Consider the following 14294-nt stretch of genomic DNA (forward strand, 5'->3'; position numbering starts at 1 on the left):
GCTGCCGAGGAAGACCTCGCGGCCAGACTAATTCCCCGACCAGCAACTGTGTGTAGTGAGCCGGTGTGGCTCCCCGCCGCCCCGAAGGGGGTCGAGCCCCGGCAAACCCTTGTACATACACTGAGGCTTAAATTTAAATGTGTACATAAAACTCCATGTGCATGAAATGTACATGGGCAAGCCAGAGATCTGCATACCCGTGTGCAGATGCAACTCCTATCTACATCTGTACATCATGCATTCTACACCTGCAACTCCAGAGCATGCAAAAATGTGCACATATTTAAAAGTTGAGGTCTAGGATTAGAATCAAACATTTTGTCATGTACATTGCAATCTTAAAAAAGATAAAAGAACAAATTTTGAAGAGATCTTTTTTTAAACAAACAGTGCTGTAGCTTTGCTTGTCATATATAATATTTCCCACTTTCACATAATTTGGAAGTCTTTAACAAAGCAAGAATTAACTATGCCAAATTCCATAATGCATTCTTCAAAAGACTAACTACTTTTAATTCAAAAAGGAAAATAGAATACTTAGTCAAACCACTCTATCTCCTGAGAGAAACAAAGCTATCATATTTTAGTCATTAGTGTCAAACTCTGTGCCATGAAATTATTTTACAATGAAACTAAATACCCGATTAATCATAAAAGGAATGGGATTTAGTCTAAACTAGTAAGATAAAGTACATGATTAAAGTGAGCGATTCCTAATATAAATGAAATCTAACAAGGAAGTTTTCTTTTTTGCTGCAGTAATGTCCATTTTGCTAAATAATTAAAAACATGACTTCTCAACATCCACTTTTAATTTAAATTGAGCAGTTTTGCATTAGAAAACTAAGGAGGACTTTAATGACCCATGAAAAGTGTTGTTTGTCTTTATTATTACCGTTATTTATCATTTATCAATTTTTGCAACAATTTTTGCTACAAAAAAAAGAGGTTGTCTGTAAAATCAACATCACCACCTTTCTTGACATCTCCAGATTTTGACCAACAAACTTTTTGACTAATAATTTCTGGTTTGACCATTACCAGCAATGGGAAATCTGATTCCCTTACGAAGAAGATAGTAGCAAAGGTCAAAGGTCAGAATCAGCTAGAGAATTGAAAAAGAGAATGAGCCAGCCATAAGGATGAATTCTCAAAACTCAGGTCCAAAGTTATGTCCAGATAAAAAGTAGATGCTTGCATAAACAGGCAACTGCCACATACTAATGTTGCATTTGTGCATGCAAGTAAATATTTGCATGAGCAATTACCTGTGCAAAATGAAAGTGTGTGCAGTTTTTGTAGGTGTAATTCAGAATCCAAGATTTGAAAAACTCACTTGGTACAAATACACACTTGCGCCTACCCTCACTCCTTCCCCCCATAACAACTTTGAAGAGCCATTAAAAATTCCATAATTGCAAATTAACCAGTTCTCAATGCCAAATATGCATTTATCCTAGTTCCCTCTTACTTTTCCTTTTCCAAGTAGCAGGCCCACCTCCCTTCCCACTCCTGAGTACACCTTTCTTCTTCACTTCATAAAGACTCTCACCTCCCTGGCTTTCCAGAGGGTATTTCCCTAGCTCTAGCACTCATACTTCCCACTTGCTTTCTCCCAACTACTAGCTTCACACTTATGAAGTTGCTCTGGGTTCCTGGGTTCCATGCAAAAGTATTCCTCCTCAGCCTATGGTTTCCAGCCTGAGGGAAATATGAGGATCAACACTGAGAGCAAACAAGCTCAGAGTAAAAGAGTGGGATGGGAAATGAGGGCTCCCAAAACGTTATTATTTAATATTTATTTAAAGGCAGCACCTGTAAGCACAGGTCTTGAATACAGTGGAAATTAAAATATTAATAGAGTCATAGAGTTTAAGGCCAGAAGAGACCACTTGATCATCTAGTCTGACCTCCTTTATATCACAGGCCACCAATGACACCCAATACCCACACACTAAACCCAACAAGATGGATGCTTGGAGTTACAAGGATGGACCATGTTCAGAATGAACAAATTAGAAGAAATGTGATGTTGGTACCAATTATAGAAAAGCTGAGGGAATCCACACTTAGATAGTTTGGACATGTGAAAAGAAGATCAGAAAACTATATTGGAAAATAATGGTTACTAGCCTTTCGTAACTGTTGTTCTTCGAGATGTGTTGCACATGTCCATTCTACTCTTGGTGTATGCACGCCCCATGCACAGTCATCAGAAATTTTCCCCTATTGGAGTTGCTCAAGTGCCCTCTGCTGCCTTGGGCCACTAGTATCAGTATAAAGTGCCCAGACGATCTCCGTTCCTTTTTTCTAGAAACTCCGATGTAGAGGAACAGGAGGGGGGGTTCTGGAATGGACATATGACAACACGTCTCAAAGAACAGTTACAAAAGGTGACTAACCGTTTTTCTTCTTTGAGTGATTGCACATGTGCATTCCACTCTTGGTGACTTCCAAGCAGTAATATAGGCAAATAAATCAGAGTTCACATACACACAGAGCATAGCGTTCCTCCCCCCCCCCCTCCCCCCGGAACAGAACCTGTGGCAATGGCGGTTCTGTCGGGTTGCAAACAGGTCTACTTGCGGAGTGCCCCACGCTCGGAAGAGCTGGTGAGTGACCCCCGAGTGGAGCAACCACTCGTGTTGGGAGGAGAAAACCCTGCTCAAGCGATCGGCCTGTGTGTTGTTGATGCCTGGCAGGTGGAAAGCCTTCAGGGAGATGTCGTGGGCTACACAGAACTCCCAGAGGCTGAGGGCTTCCAGGCCGAGGACCGAGGACCTCGTCCCGCCTTGCCTGTTGATGTAAAACATAGCGGCGGTGTTGTCCGTGAGTGCTCTGACCACCTTGCCACGCAACTGTGAGCTGAACGCCACACAGTCTAAGCATATCGCCTGGAGTTCCCTGACGTTTATCCCTTTGGTCTGTGAGTTCCCTATGTGGGCCCCCCAGCCCAGGTCCGACGCGTCGGACACTAGGTCTAGTGACGGGGTCGGGTCCCGGAAGGGAATTCCCTGGAGCATATTGGCCGGGCAGGACCACCATTGTAGCGTGGTGATTACCCGTGCCGGTACCGAGAGGACTTTGTCCAGTTTGTCCCGGGCCTGGGAGAACTCTGAGGCCAACCAGAGTTGGAGGGACCTCATCCGAAGCCTGGCGTGGCAGACCACGTACGTGCACGCCGCCATGTGGCCCAGGAGCCGCAGGCATGCCCTGGCTGTGGTGACAGGGAACTCCGTGACCGAGGCTATAAGTCCCTTCAGGTTCTGGAACCTGTCCTGGGGAAGGGAGGCTGTGGCCTTGGAGACATCCAGGAAGGCGCCTATGAATTCTATGCGCTGCACCGGGACCAGTGTCAACTTGGCCTCGTTTACTAGAAGGCTTAAGTTGGCACACGTGGCCAAGAGCAGGTCCACGTAGTTCTGTACCTGGGACCGCGAGGTGCCCTTGAGCAGCTAGTCGTCGAGGTAGGGGAATATCTGTATGCCTCGGCGTCTGAGGTAGGCCGCCACCACCGCCATACACTTTGTGAATACCCTGGGCACGGTGAACAGGCCAAAGGGGAGGCCCGTAAATTGGTAGTGGTCCTACCCCACCAGAAAGCGGAGGAAGTGTCTGTGCCCCTTGAATATATGGATATGGAAGTATGCATCCTGAAGGTCCAGGGCCACATACCAGCTGCCAGGGTCCAGAGAGGGTATGATACATGCCAGAGAGACCATACAAAATCGTCATTTTGCCATGAACCAATTGAGGCCTCGCAGATCCAGGATGGGTCTGAGCCCCCCTTTCGCTTTGGGAATCAGGAAATAACGGGAGTAAAACCCTTTTCCCCGGAATTCCCACGGAACCTTCTCCACGGCTCCCAAGCTGAGGAGACAACCCACTTCCTGCTGTAGCATGAGTAAATGCGACGGGTCCCCCCTGCCATCCGGGGGAGAGGGGAGGGAGGGTGGGGGCGAGACAAATTGTAGCGTATAACCCTGGGAAATGGTGTTGAGGACCCATTGGTCCAATGTTATCCGGGACCATTCCATAAGGAACGCAGACAAGCAGTTGCTGAAAGCAAACTTTATTGCTAGGAAAGACCTCTCGGGGGCCCCCGGGTACCCTCCTGCAACCAGTCAAAACTGCCTCTTGCCCTGCTGCTTGCCCCTGGAGGGCCCAGGCTGCGGGGCAGAGCGAAACTGCCTCTGAGGTCGCCTCTTTTGGGTTTTGGACCTCTTGTAGGCGGGCTTGTGTTTCGGCTGGGGCGCAGGGACGGAGGCTTGTGTCTTAGGCTTCTCCTTGGGCAGGACGTAGAGCCCGAGGGTCTGAAGGGTGGTACGTGAGTCCTTCATGCCATGGAGCCTCACGTCTGTTCTGCGAACAGGTCCTTGCCGTCAAAGGGAAGACCCTGCATCACAGACTGCGCCTCTGCGGAGAGCCCGGACAGCAATAGCCACAATGCCCTGCGCATGGACACGGCTGAGGCCATGGACCGAGCAGCCGTGTCGGCTGCATCCAACGCCACCTGCAGAGCAGCCTTTGCGGCGGCAGCGCCCTCCTCCACTAGTGCCTTAAAATCCTTCCTTTCGTGCTCCGGAAGGGAAGGCTCGAATTTCGGCAGTGACCCCCACAAGTTAAACTCATATCGACTGACGAGGGCCAGGTGGTTGGCCACCCGGAGCTGGAAGCTGGCGGACGAATAAAGCTTCCTGCCAAATGAGTCCAGTCTTTTGGAGTCTTTATTCTTGGGTGCAGGTCCTGGTCGGCCTTGTCTTTCCTTGTGATTTTACAGACTCTACCACTAGGGAGTTGGGGGCCGGGTGGGTATAAAGGTATTTGTGCCCTTTCGTGGGCACGAAGTATTTGCGCTCCGCCTTTTTCGATATTGGGGCAAGGGAGGCTGGCATTCGCCAGAGGGCATTGGAGATGTTAGCCACCCCTTCGTGGAGCGGGAGGGCCACTCTGCCCGGTGCCGAGGATGAGAGCACATTGAACAGCGAATCCGAGGGTCCCTTCATCTCCTCAGCTTGGAGATGGAGACTGGATGCTACTCGCTTTAGTAGCTCCTGATGAGCCCTGAAGTCCTCCTGTGGTACACAGGGGGGCGGGGCTGTGATCTTGTCATCCGGTGCGGGGGAGGGGGGCCGGTACTGGGCTCTGCACGTTGGCTGGTGCCATGGGATCCACCCCTTGGTCGGACTCCTCGTGCAGTGCTGAGGAACCGTGACCCGCCGATCTATCCTTCAGAGGTCTGGATACCGTGGCTGAAGGAGCCTCCGATGCTCCTGCTATCGACCGAGGGCCTTGCTGGGTGTGCCCAGGGGGCCAGAGGATCCACTGGCACCACTGGCTTTGCCACGGGCGCCCTTGCCATTGACTCTGGTGCGGCACTGGCAGCACCAGCTGGTTGGATTGGCCCGGCTGAGTCATAGGGCGCTGCGTGTAGGGGTTACCAACGACCTATCGGTGCCGTGCAAGCGGTACGCGCGGTGGTGCCGAGAACGACGTCTGCCACAGGACTCCGACGTCGAGGAATGGTGCTGCCTCGAGCTGTTACTCCTCGAGACGCTTCAACGCCTGGATCCGCGACGACGGGGAGCTGGCGATCCCCACTGGGAGTCGTGGTCACGGTGCCTCGACGCGCGAGAGCTGGAGCGTGACCGACGACGGCATCTGTGCCAGGAGTGGCTCCGGTAGCTCAGCCGAGAGTGGGAGCATCTACGGCGTCGGCGCCTGTCCCGCCGATACTCTGTACTCGGCGTGGAGCGGCGCCTGGAACTCCGCTCCGACGGCACCCGACCAGACAACCTGGAGGGCGATGAGAGCGGAGGCTGTGTCCTGACAGGACACTGAGTGGCTAGCGGGCCCAAGAGCGGTCCCCTAACCAGGATCTGTGTCGGGTCGGCGTCAGCTGTCGAGAGCCCAGCAGCGGCTTGCCTCTAGAGCGGGGTCTGGGTGCCGGCGGTGCCCCGGGCACCTGCAGAGTCATAATGTCTTTGGCTGCCTGCAGGGCCTCCGGTGTCGCAGGCATGCAGACTTCAGCCGGAGAGGTCTGAGTCGACGCAACCGGGCTGCTCCGCTAGACCTGAGTCGGAGCTCTAGAGCCTGGGGGGGGACTGGGGTTGCCCGCCGCAGGTCTAGCCTCACCCCGTGCCTTCTCTCAACGCTTCTGAGAAGACGGAGCCTTCCTCTGCTTTTTCGACGGGGAGCGGTGCTGGCCACCCGAAGGTGCCGGGAGATCGCCGTGCACCAAAGACAAAGTGCCCGGTGCCGATTCCGCTCGGTGTACCGGGGTTGGAGCCAGTGCCGACTCCGTGAGAAGGGCCCAAAGTCTAATGTCTCTCTCTTTTTTCGTCCTGGGTTTAAAGGACCTGCAGATCTTACAGCGGTTGCTGATGTGAGATTCGCCCAGGCAGCGGAGACAGTCGGTGTGCGGGTCACTTCTGGGCATCGAACGCCTGCAAGACTCACACAATTTAAACCCTGGGTCCCGGGGCATGCCCCGGCCCGAACACTAACTAACTAAACTGGAACTTTTAATGAACTAATACAGGTACTACTAACAACGAACGAATTCTGGGACGAGCTACAGCAAAGCTGGAGCGAGTAGTTCCGATGCACGGTCACTGGCGGCAAGAAGGAACTGAGGGTGGGGTGAGCGCGGCTCCCCTTATACCGCGCTATAGAGGTGCCAGTCCAGGGGTCACAGCAGCGCTCCCCCTATGAGTACTGCTAAGGGAAAAACTTCCGGCACCAGTGCATGTGGCGAGCACGCACACCTACTGTGGAATACACATGAGCAAGCACTCGAAGAAGAACCTGGACTGCAGCCTTGAAGGGAGCAGAATTGGTTACACTATCTGTTGTCCTTGTTTGCAAACAGGTCTATTTGGGGAGTCTCCCAGTGCTGGAAAATGCCTCTAGCTACATCCGGGCAAAGAGACCACTTGAGACGGGAGCAAGACCTGCTCACATGATCTGCCAGCTCGTTCTACGCTTCCAGAAGTTAAGAGGCCTTGATGGGCTATACAAAATTCCCATAGGTGAACTGCTTCCTGACAAAGGAGGGAAGAGTGAGCTCTCTCTCCTTGCCTATTTACGTAAAACATGGCTGCAATGTTGTCTGTAAGAACAAATAAGCTTCTGCCCCTGATATGAGGCAGGACCATCTGACAGGCAAGACAAACCACCCTGAGTCTATGACATTGATATGAAGAGAGAGATTTCGCCAGAGACCAAAGACGCTGAGTTCTGATGAGCCCCAGGTGAGCTCCCCACCCTAGCGCTAATGCGTCTGAGACCAGAGTAATTGATGGTTGAGGGCTAATGCATCTGAGACCAGTGTAATTGATGGTTGACGGCGGATGAAGGGGAACGCCTGCACAAACATTGAGGATCCAACCACCAATTCAAAGAGATGAGAACCTGTGAGCATACCGTGAGCACAATGTCCAGATGGAGACGGCTTGACAAGTATACTGAGGCCAGCCATGTCTGGAGAGGTCTGAGATGCAGTCTTCTGTGTTGTACCACATATGTGCATGAGGCCATGTGGCCTAGGAGCCCAACACAGTTTCAGGCGATTGTGATTGGATGACCTTTGAAGTGTGTCACCAGCGATTGGATTGATTGGAATTGTAATTTGGGGAGGAACAACCTGGCCTAGGTAGAGTTCAACAACGCCTCAATAAACTCTATCCTCTGTACCAGACAAAAGGTAGATTTGTCTGCATTGATCAGAAGGCCTAGTGCTATGAACATCAACTGGATGAGTTGAACTCTGAACACAACCTGAGCCACGGACCAGTCCTTGACTAGCCAATCATCCAGATAAGGTAGATAAGGTAGACCTGAACCTTTAATCTCCTCAGGAAAGCTGCCAATATGGCTATACACTTTGTGAACATGCAAGCAGCTGCACTGCCAACTGGTAATGTGAATTCTGGTACAGTAAGAGGAGCATTCCTTACTAATGCCAAGGCACTAGGTGCTGAGTCTGACTGGCCTGACTCAGATGGAGATCTCAGTGCCTCCTCCATGAGCAGAAACTTTAGCCTGGCCTCCCAATCCTTCTTTGTGTGAGGCTTAAAATCCATGCAGATTTGTCAATGGTCCCCAGTATAAGCTTCCCCCAGGCACTTTAAGTAACTTGTGTGTGGGTCACTCAGGCATAGCCTTGTTGCAGAAAATGCAGGCTGGTGACCGAGGCATCCCTGGGCACTGGGAATTGGCCAAAAAAATGATAAACACTGAAATCTAACTACTTAACTAATAACTAAACTAAAACTAACTAACTATTTACAATATACAGAGGAAAGTCCACAGAGAGAACTTGCGAATGCAAGAAGAGCAGTTCCAGTGACCGTCACAGGAGGTAAGAAGGAACTGAGAGGGGACAGGGTTGGCTGGGTGCTTCTTACTGGCACCAACATTGTGTGGCAGTAGAGGGTACTCGAGCCGCCCCAAAAGGCACCACCGAGGAAAAATGTATGGCAACTGTGGGGCATGCACACATCAAGAGAGTAATGCACATGTGCAATCACTCAAATAAGAACAGGATATTAAACTTCGAAGTGGAGGGTAAGAAAAGAGTTGGAAGACCCAAAACTAGGTGGATAGATGTCATACAAAGAGATCTGATTAGTTGTGGAGTTTCTGAGGAACTGAGTCAAGAAAGACTGGAATGGAGAAAAAGGATTTGAAGAGCCAACCCCATATAAATGGGAATAAGGCTAAAAGAAGAAGGAGAATTATGGCAGCACCCAGAAACCCCAATCAAAATATAAGTCCCATTTTGCTAGACTCTGAACAAACACATATGAAGACAAGGTCTCTGCCCTGAAGAGTCTACAATATAATGAGATAAGAGACATATGAAGGGTGAGGTGGAAGAGGAATATAGTCAAATATATACATTTTTTATGTCTGGTAGCCGAAGTGCCTCTGTAATGCCCTGCACATTTCCCCTTCTTTAGGGGTCTTTAAACAACTCACACACCCCATAGTCTTTCTCCTTCAATCACAGCCCTTCTTGGGGTCTGGTTTCTTTATTTACAAAGTTCCAAAAATGCAAATAGAAACAAACACACACAAAAATGAATTTCCCCAATCACTCTCAGAGTCCCCAGAAATATGTCCCAGGGCATGACTCTTACCTCAGTGACAGAGGGAGTGGGAAAAGGTTTACTTGCACAGTCTCTCTTACCAGTTTGCAGGTGCCCTAACCAAGCTGACTCCCTTGCAGCTTCTCAGAGTCAGTCCCCTCTTTCCAGAGCAGCAATAGCTCTCTTATAAGGAACCAACTGCTAGAGGTTCCTTCCCTGCACCAGATGTCTCCGGTTGGCTCATTTAGCAAGTCTGCTCCAGGCTTCTAGTCTCCTACATGCAGTTCCCTCTCTCCCTCTGCTTTTTCACAATGTACATATACACATTTATAATCTTTTAAAAATGATAAATCGATAAAGTGCCAATAGACATCCTGTTTGTCCATCAAACCACCTTTAATTGACTGATTTCTTATAGGCATCACTGTAGAATGGTTCTGAGGAAATATTTGAAAGAAGCAAAGGGTAGAGATTTTACCTTCCTAGTTTATCATTCCCAACTCCCTTTTCTATTTCCCTTTGAAAATCCCAGTTTGTAATCCACCCTTCTGATTTAACATGAATATGGTGTTAATAAAGACTATGTTTTCCCCCAAAATTTCCTCTTCTGTTTATGAAAAAATAGATATATTCAGCTTGGCTTCCTGTCACCATTCTACTCTATTTTGTTTTTTGATCAATGGTTCATTACTGAAATTATATTCACAAATATTCACATAATTTCAGTCAGTCACAGTCACATATTTATGACAACATTATAATCAATTTCAGAACACACACTGTGGCTTCATAATTAGTTACAGAACAATCTCTCATATCAATATTAACCATTGAAAGCACACGTGTATTATTAGGACAATTTTCAGATGTTTACACTATCAATGATGTCATAGCCATATCTGTAATATCCACTGTAAAGGCATATTTTCTGTCACAGTTCCTTTTCAAATGCATTAATTCAGTAACAAAATAGCAATAAAAAAGCACTAGAATTAGACTACCAGATTCTGATTTCAGTTATATCAGTGAAAATCTTGAGTAATTCTACTGAATACCTGGAAAAATACATACACACACATTTTATATCCTTCCCACACCAATGCTGGCACATAGGGTGGAAACCATCTCTTCCATTCATCTCTGTCATTTGTTGCTGCTTCCATTTGCTTGGTGGTGTTCGCTCAACTATTCTGCCTTTCCTGACTAGGATTCTTTTAAAGGTTTCTCTAAGGTGGGGTCCCCAAACTTTTTCGGTCATGCCCCCATCTTACGCAGGCTGCACCCCCCTGGGAGCCAGGGCCAGGAGTGGGACCAGAGCTAGAAGTGGGAGCCGGGGGTGCCATGGGTACGGCTAGGAGCAGAGCCATAGCTGGGCCTGGGGCAGGGCTGGGACAGGGCCGGAGCAGAGCAGGGGGGCTGACCCAGGCCCCGCCGCGTCCCCTAAATGTTCCTCCATGTCCCCCTAGAGGGGCACGCCCCACAGTTTGGGGACCACTGCTCTAAGGCATCCTCATTTCCTTAAATCAGTTGGTATTCACTTGACAAGCTTCATGTGGAAGTCTGTGTGTTGTCATCCAAAGTATATGCCCCAAATATCTCCAGCACTCCCTTCTGATTCTGGTGCAAATGAGCTGCTAGTTGGTGATACCTCTACCCCACTATAAAGCGACCCGATATAACACGGGTTCGCATATAGCACAGTAGCAGCGGGGCTCGGGCAGCGCTTTAAAGGGTCCGGGGCTCTGGCTGCTGCGGGGAGCCCTGGGCCCTCTAAATCACCGCTGGAGCCCTGCCGCCACTATCCCGGGGCTGCGGCAGCAGGGCTCGGCCAGTGATTTAAAGGGCCCGGGCTCCCCGCAGCGGCTGGAGCCTGGAGCTCTTTAAATCACCGCTGGAGCCCTGCCGCCTCTACCCCAGGGCTGCGGCAGCGGGGCTCGCCGGCTATTTAAAGGGGCTGGGGCTCTGGCTGCTGCGGGGAGCCCCGGGCCCTTTAAATCACCACTGGAGCCCTGCCGCCCCTACCCCGATATAACGGCGTTTCACCTATAACGCGGTAGGGATTTTTGGCTCCCTACAACCGCGTTATATCGGAGTAGAGGTGTATTTCAGATGATTCCAAGTTTCCATTGGTCAAGAGGACTATTTTTTCCCAAAACTTCATTGAACAATTCTGTAAATTTCATTAGATGGGAGTATCAAGTACTTTTAGCATTGCTGCTGTAATTTGATCATCCTCCACTGCTTTGTTATTTTTCAGCTTTTTGACTTCAGCCTGTGCTTCTGATGTCTCTATTGGATCAATGTTAATGTCAAGTTGATCAGATTCACATTTCATCAGATCTGGTGCTGTGGTGGGGCTGAGTCTACTGAGTACTTCTTTGAAATGCTCTGCCTATCTGTTTTTCTGTTCTACCTCAGTTGTAAGCATTTTTCCATCTTTGCTTTTTCTTGGCTCATGTCCTGTTTTGAAATTTTCACACAGAGTTTTAGTCACTTGGTAAACAGCTCTGTGGTTTCCTATCATATCATCAGCTTCAGCTGCTAGCTCTACAACATAAGCCCACCTGCTGCACACTGATGTGGCTGCTGGTTCCAAGCCCAGGTAAAGTGGGGAGGGCTGAACTCAGGGCTAACCATTTGGCTTTGTAGAAACATCTTACTGGTTATAAAAATGGAATCAGGCTACCACTCTGTTAAAAATGAACTCTGCTGACCCCTAATGCTGCATGACAGCTCCTGGTGAAAGCCAGGAACCCAAAAACTGATGCTAGCACAATAAAACACTTCAGAGTTGGTTACTGGAACATGAGAACAACGTTTCAAATACCAAAGATCTCAGCGATCATGAGGGAGATGGACAACTATAAACTTTAAATTCTGGGTATCAATGAGAGCAGATTGATAAGTGCAGAAAACAAGCACTTCAAGCAAAAGAAGAAACATCTCATTTACTCAGGTTGTAGTGACAACAAACCCACAGAGGGAGTAGTGCTCATTATAACAGATTCTGCTGAAAAATCACTCATCAACTGGGAACCTATTAACCCATGCATCATTTTTGCCAGATTCCAAACCAAATTCCTAAAGACGTCAATCATATAGTGCTGACAGAAGAACATAGCAATGAGGACAACGATAAGTTCTATGCGGGAAAATACACCAGTGTAAATGAAAGCAGAATTTGGTCCCATGTATTTTATAAGGATTACTACACTTTTTAAATGGATAGAATCAATTTTTTGGCTTGTGTCTTATAATAACTGAAGCACGCTATGATAGCCCAGAAATGTACAGATTGTCATGTCCATTGACAATCAGTAATAGCACACTACAACATAAGCATAGACATTTGTTAAGGACCACAAACTACTCCAGCATTTAAGTTTTTGCTAAAGACAGAAAACAAAGTGGTGGCTAATACATTTTCCATAACTAGGTGGTCTTGAAAATACTACATTGTACTTTATTTAAACATAAGACCCTGATACTGCAAAGACTTTTGAACATGCTAGAACGAGATTATGTGAGTAGTCCCATTGACATTATATATCAAGACAATAATTAAAATTCTAATGTAAGTGCATCTGCTTCATCCAGCTTAGCAAGATCACTGTCTGAAACAGCATGGACCTCAATACTAATAGCAAAACAAGAGGCAAATAAAATGTGTTTTAGAATTGAAAAATTTGATGATTTTTAATTACATAAATTGTAAATAAAGTGAGCGTTTTAAAACGAACTGTTTAAGTCTGAAAAATGTAATGCTGCTAAAAATGCTTGTGTATTATGTGGGGGTGAGAAGACAAAATGGCCAGATTCAATTAAAATGAGAACATACCTGTTACAGTTTTTGTTTTGACAGGGCTGCTGGCATACTCAGAAGCTTGATTTGACTGCTGCTTTGCCAAAGGCGTGCTTCCAACTGACACCTCATCCTCTTTTTTTCTCGTTACTGGCATACCAAGAGGAACAGTTCCTAGGGGCTGCTAGAAACAGGAAAAAAGTAAGTGCTACATGGTGACTAATTCAGAGACAATGAATATATATGATAGAACATTACATCATCATAGAAAGCATATCAAAAACTGTTACTTTGCCCAAAAAAACTCCTAGAAAAATAACTTGAAATTATAATTCAAGCACATATAATGTGAAAAATGTGCACACTGAACTCCTTCAGTATGTATTAAATAGATTAAAATCTTTAAATATTTTTAGATCCAGATTTCTGCACATAACTCTTTGTTCCTGAAAATGCTCTGAAATATCAAAAAATGTCAAAGACAGCAAAATGGTAATATTTTATCTGTAAACTAACTGAAATTTAAAGACTAAATCTGGACAAATGACAATGACCAAAGAAAAAATGAAGTCTGGAAGTCTGAGGTTCCCAGAAATTGAAAGATGTTTGTGTGAGATATGAATTCTAAGACATTTTAATAAATAATAATGATGATAAATTGTACAGTCCTTTATATACAAAGCAATTTACAAACTTTGACTAATTAAACCTCAAAATGTTGGATGAAGTAAACATTTTTATTATTTACACAATGCCATGTGTATACCAAGTGCTTTATAGAAAAAAAAAGATGAAATCTATACCTTAAATACTAAGGACCACCTTCTTACAGTTACTATGTTGAATAATATCTTATTTCTTTGGCAGTCTGAGTAAAATCAATGAAGCTACACATGAAGTAAGATATTGCTTAATATGAGTAAGGGTATTAGAATCCATTCCTAAAGTAAGTGTTACTTTCCCATTTTATGGAGTGGAGAAACAGGTCCAGAGAGATTAAATGATTTAGCCAAAGCCAAACAGTCAGTGCTGAGATTAGAAAACAGAGTGCCTGGCTCTAAGATATGTCTTCAAGCCATCAAGACAAGTTTTCTTTTTAATGTACATTATTCAAAAAATCAAAATGACAGGACGGTGGGCCATTGCTACACAATTGACCGTTAGGCTCTTTAAGTAAACAGCCCCTCAAATTGTCTTAGAAGCTACACCATAGCTGGCAACAGTCGCTGGGAAATAGGAGATTTCTTCCCCCCAGGCCTGACCATTAGTAGGAGAGAACTACTACACATTCCCAATGCTGATTTTGCTTTGTTTATTATTTACAGATGATACGTTTCTCTGAAGACCAGACAGCAGGGTTACACATATTTTAATCAAGTTTTTTGCTGCTGTTTAAATTT

The 14294-nt window shown here is 46.8% G+C and overlaps 1 protein-coding gene across 3 annotated transcripts in view; it reads right to left on the reverse strand.

Moving 5' to 3' along the window:
• The window catches only part of VPS13B (vacuolar protein sorting 13 homolog B), a 947892-nt gene that overhangs the window by 495607 nt on the left and 437991 nt on the right, over positions 1-14294 (reverse strand). For all 3 annotated transcript variants that reach the window (XM_065397834.1, XM_065397833.1, XM_065397835.1), the window contains exon 20: positions 12931-13078. In XM_065397834.1, the coding sequence (XP_065253906.1) occupies positions 12931-13078 (148 nt within the window). The remainder of the gene's footprint in view (positions 1-12930; positions 13079-14294) is intronic.

This window comes from Emys orbicularis, chromosome 2 (assembly GCF_028017835.1).
Source record: "Emys orbicularis isolate rEmyOrb1 chromosome 2, rEmyOrb1.hap1, whole genome shotgun sequence".
Taxonomy (NCBI): Eukaryota; Metazoa; Chordata; order Testudines; family Emydidae; genus Emys; species Emys orbicularis.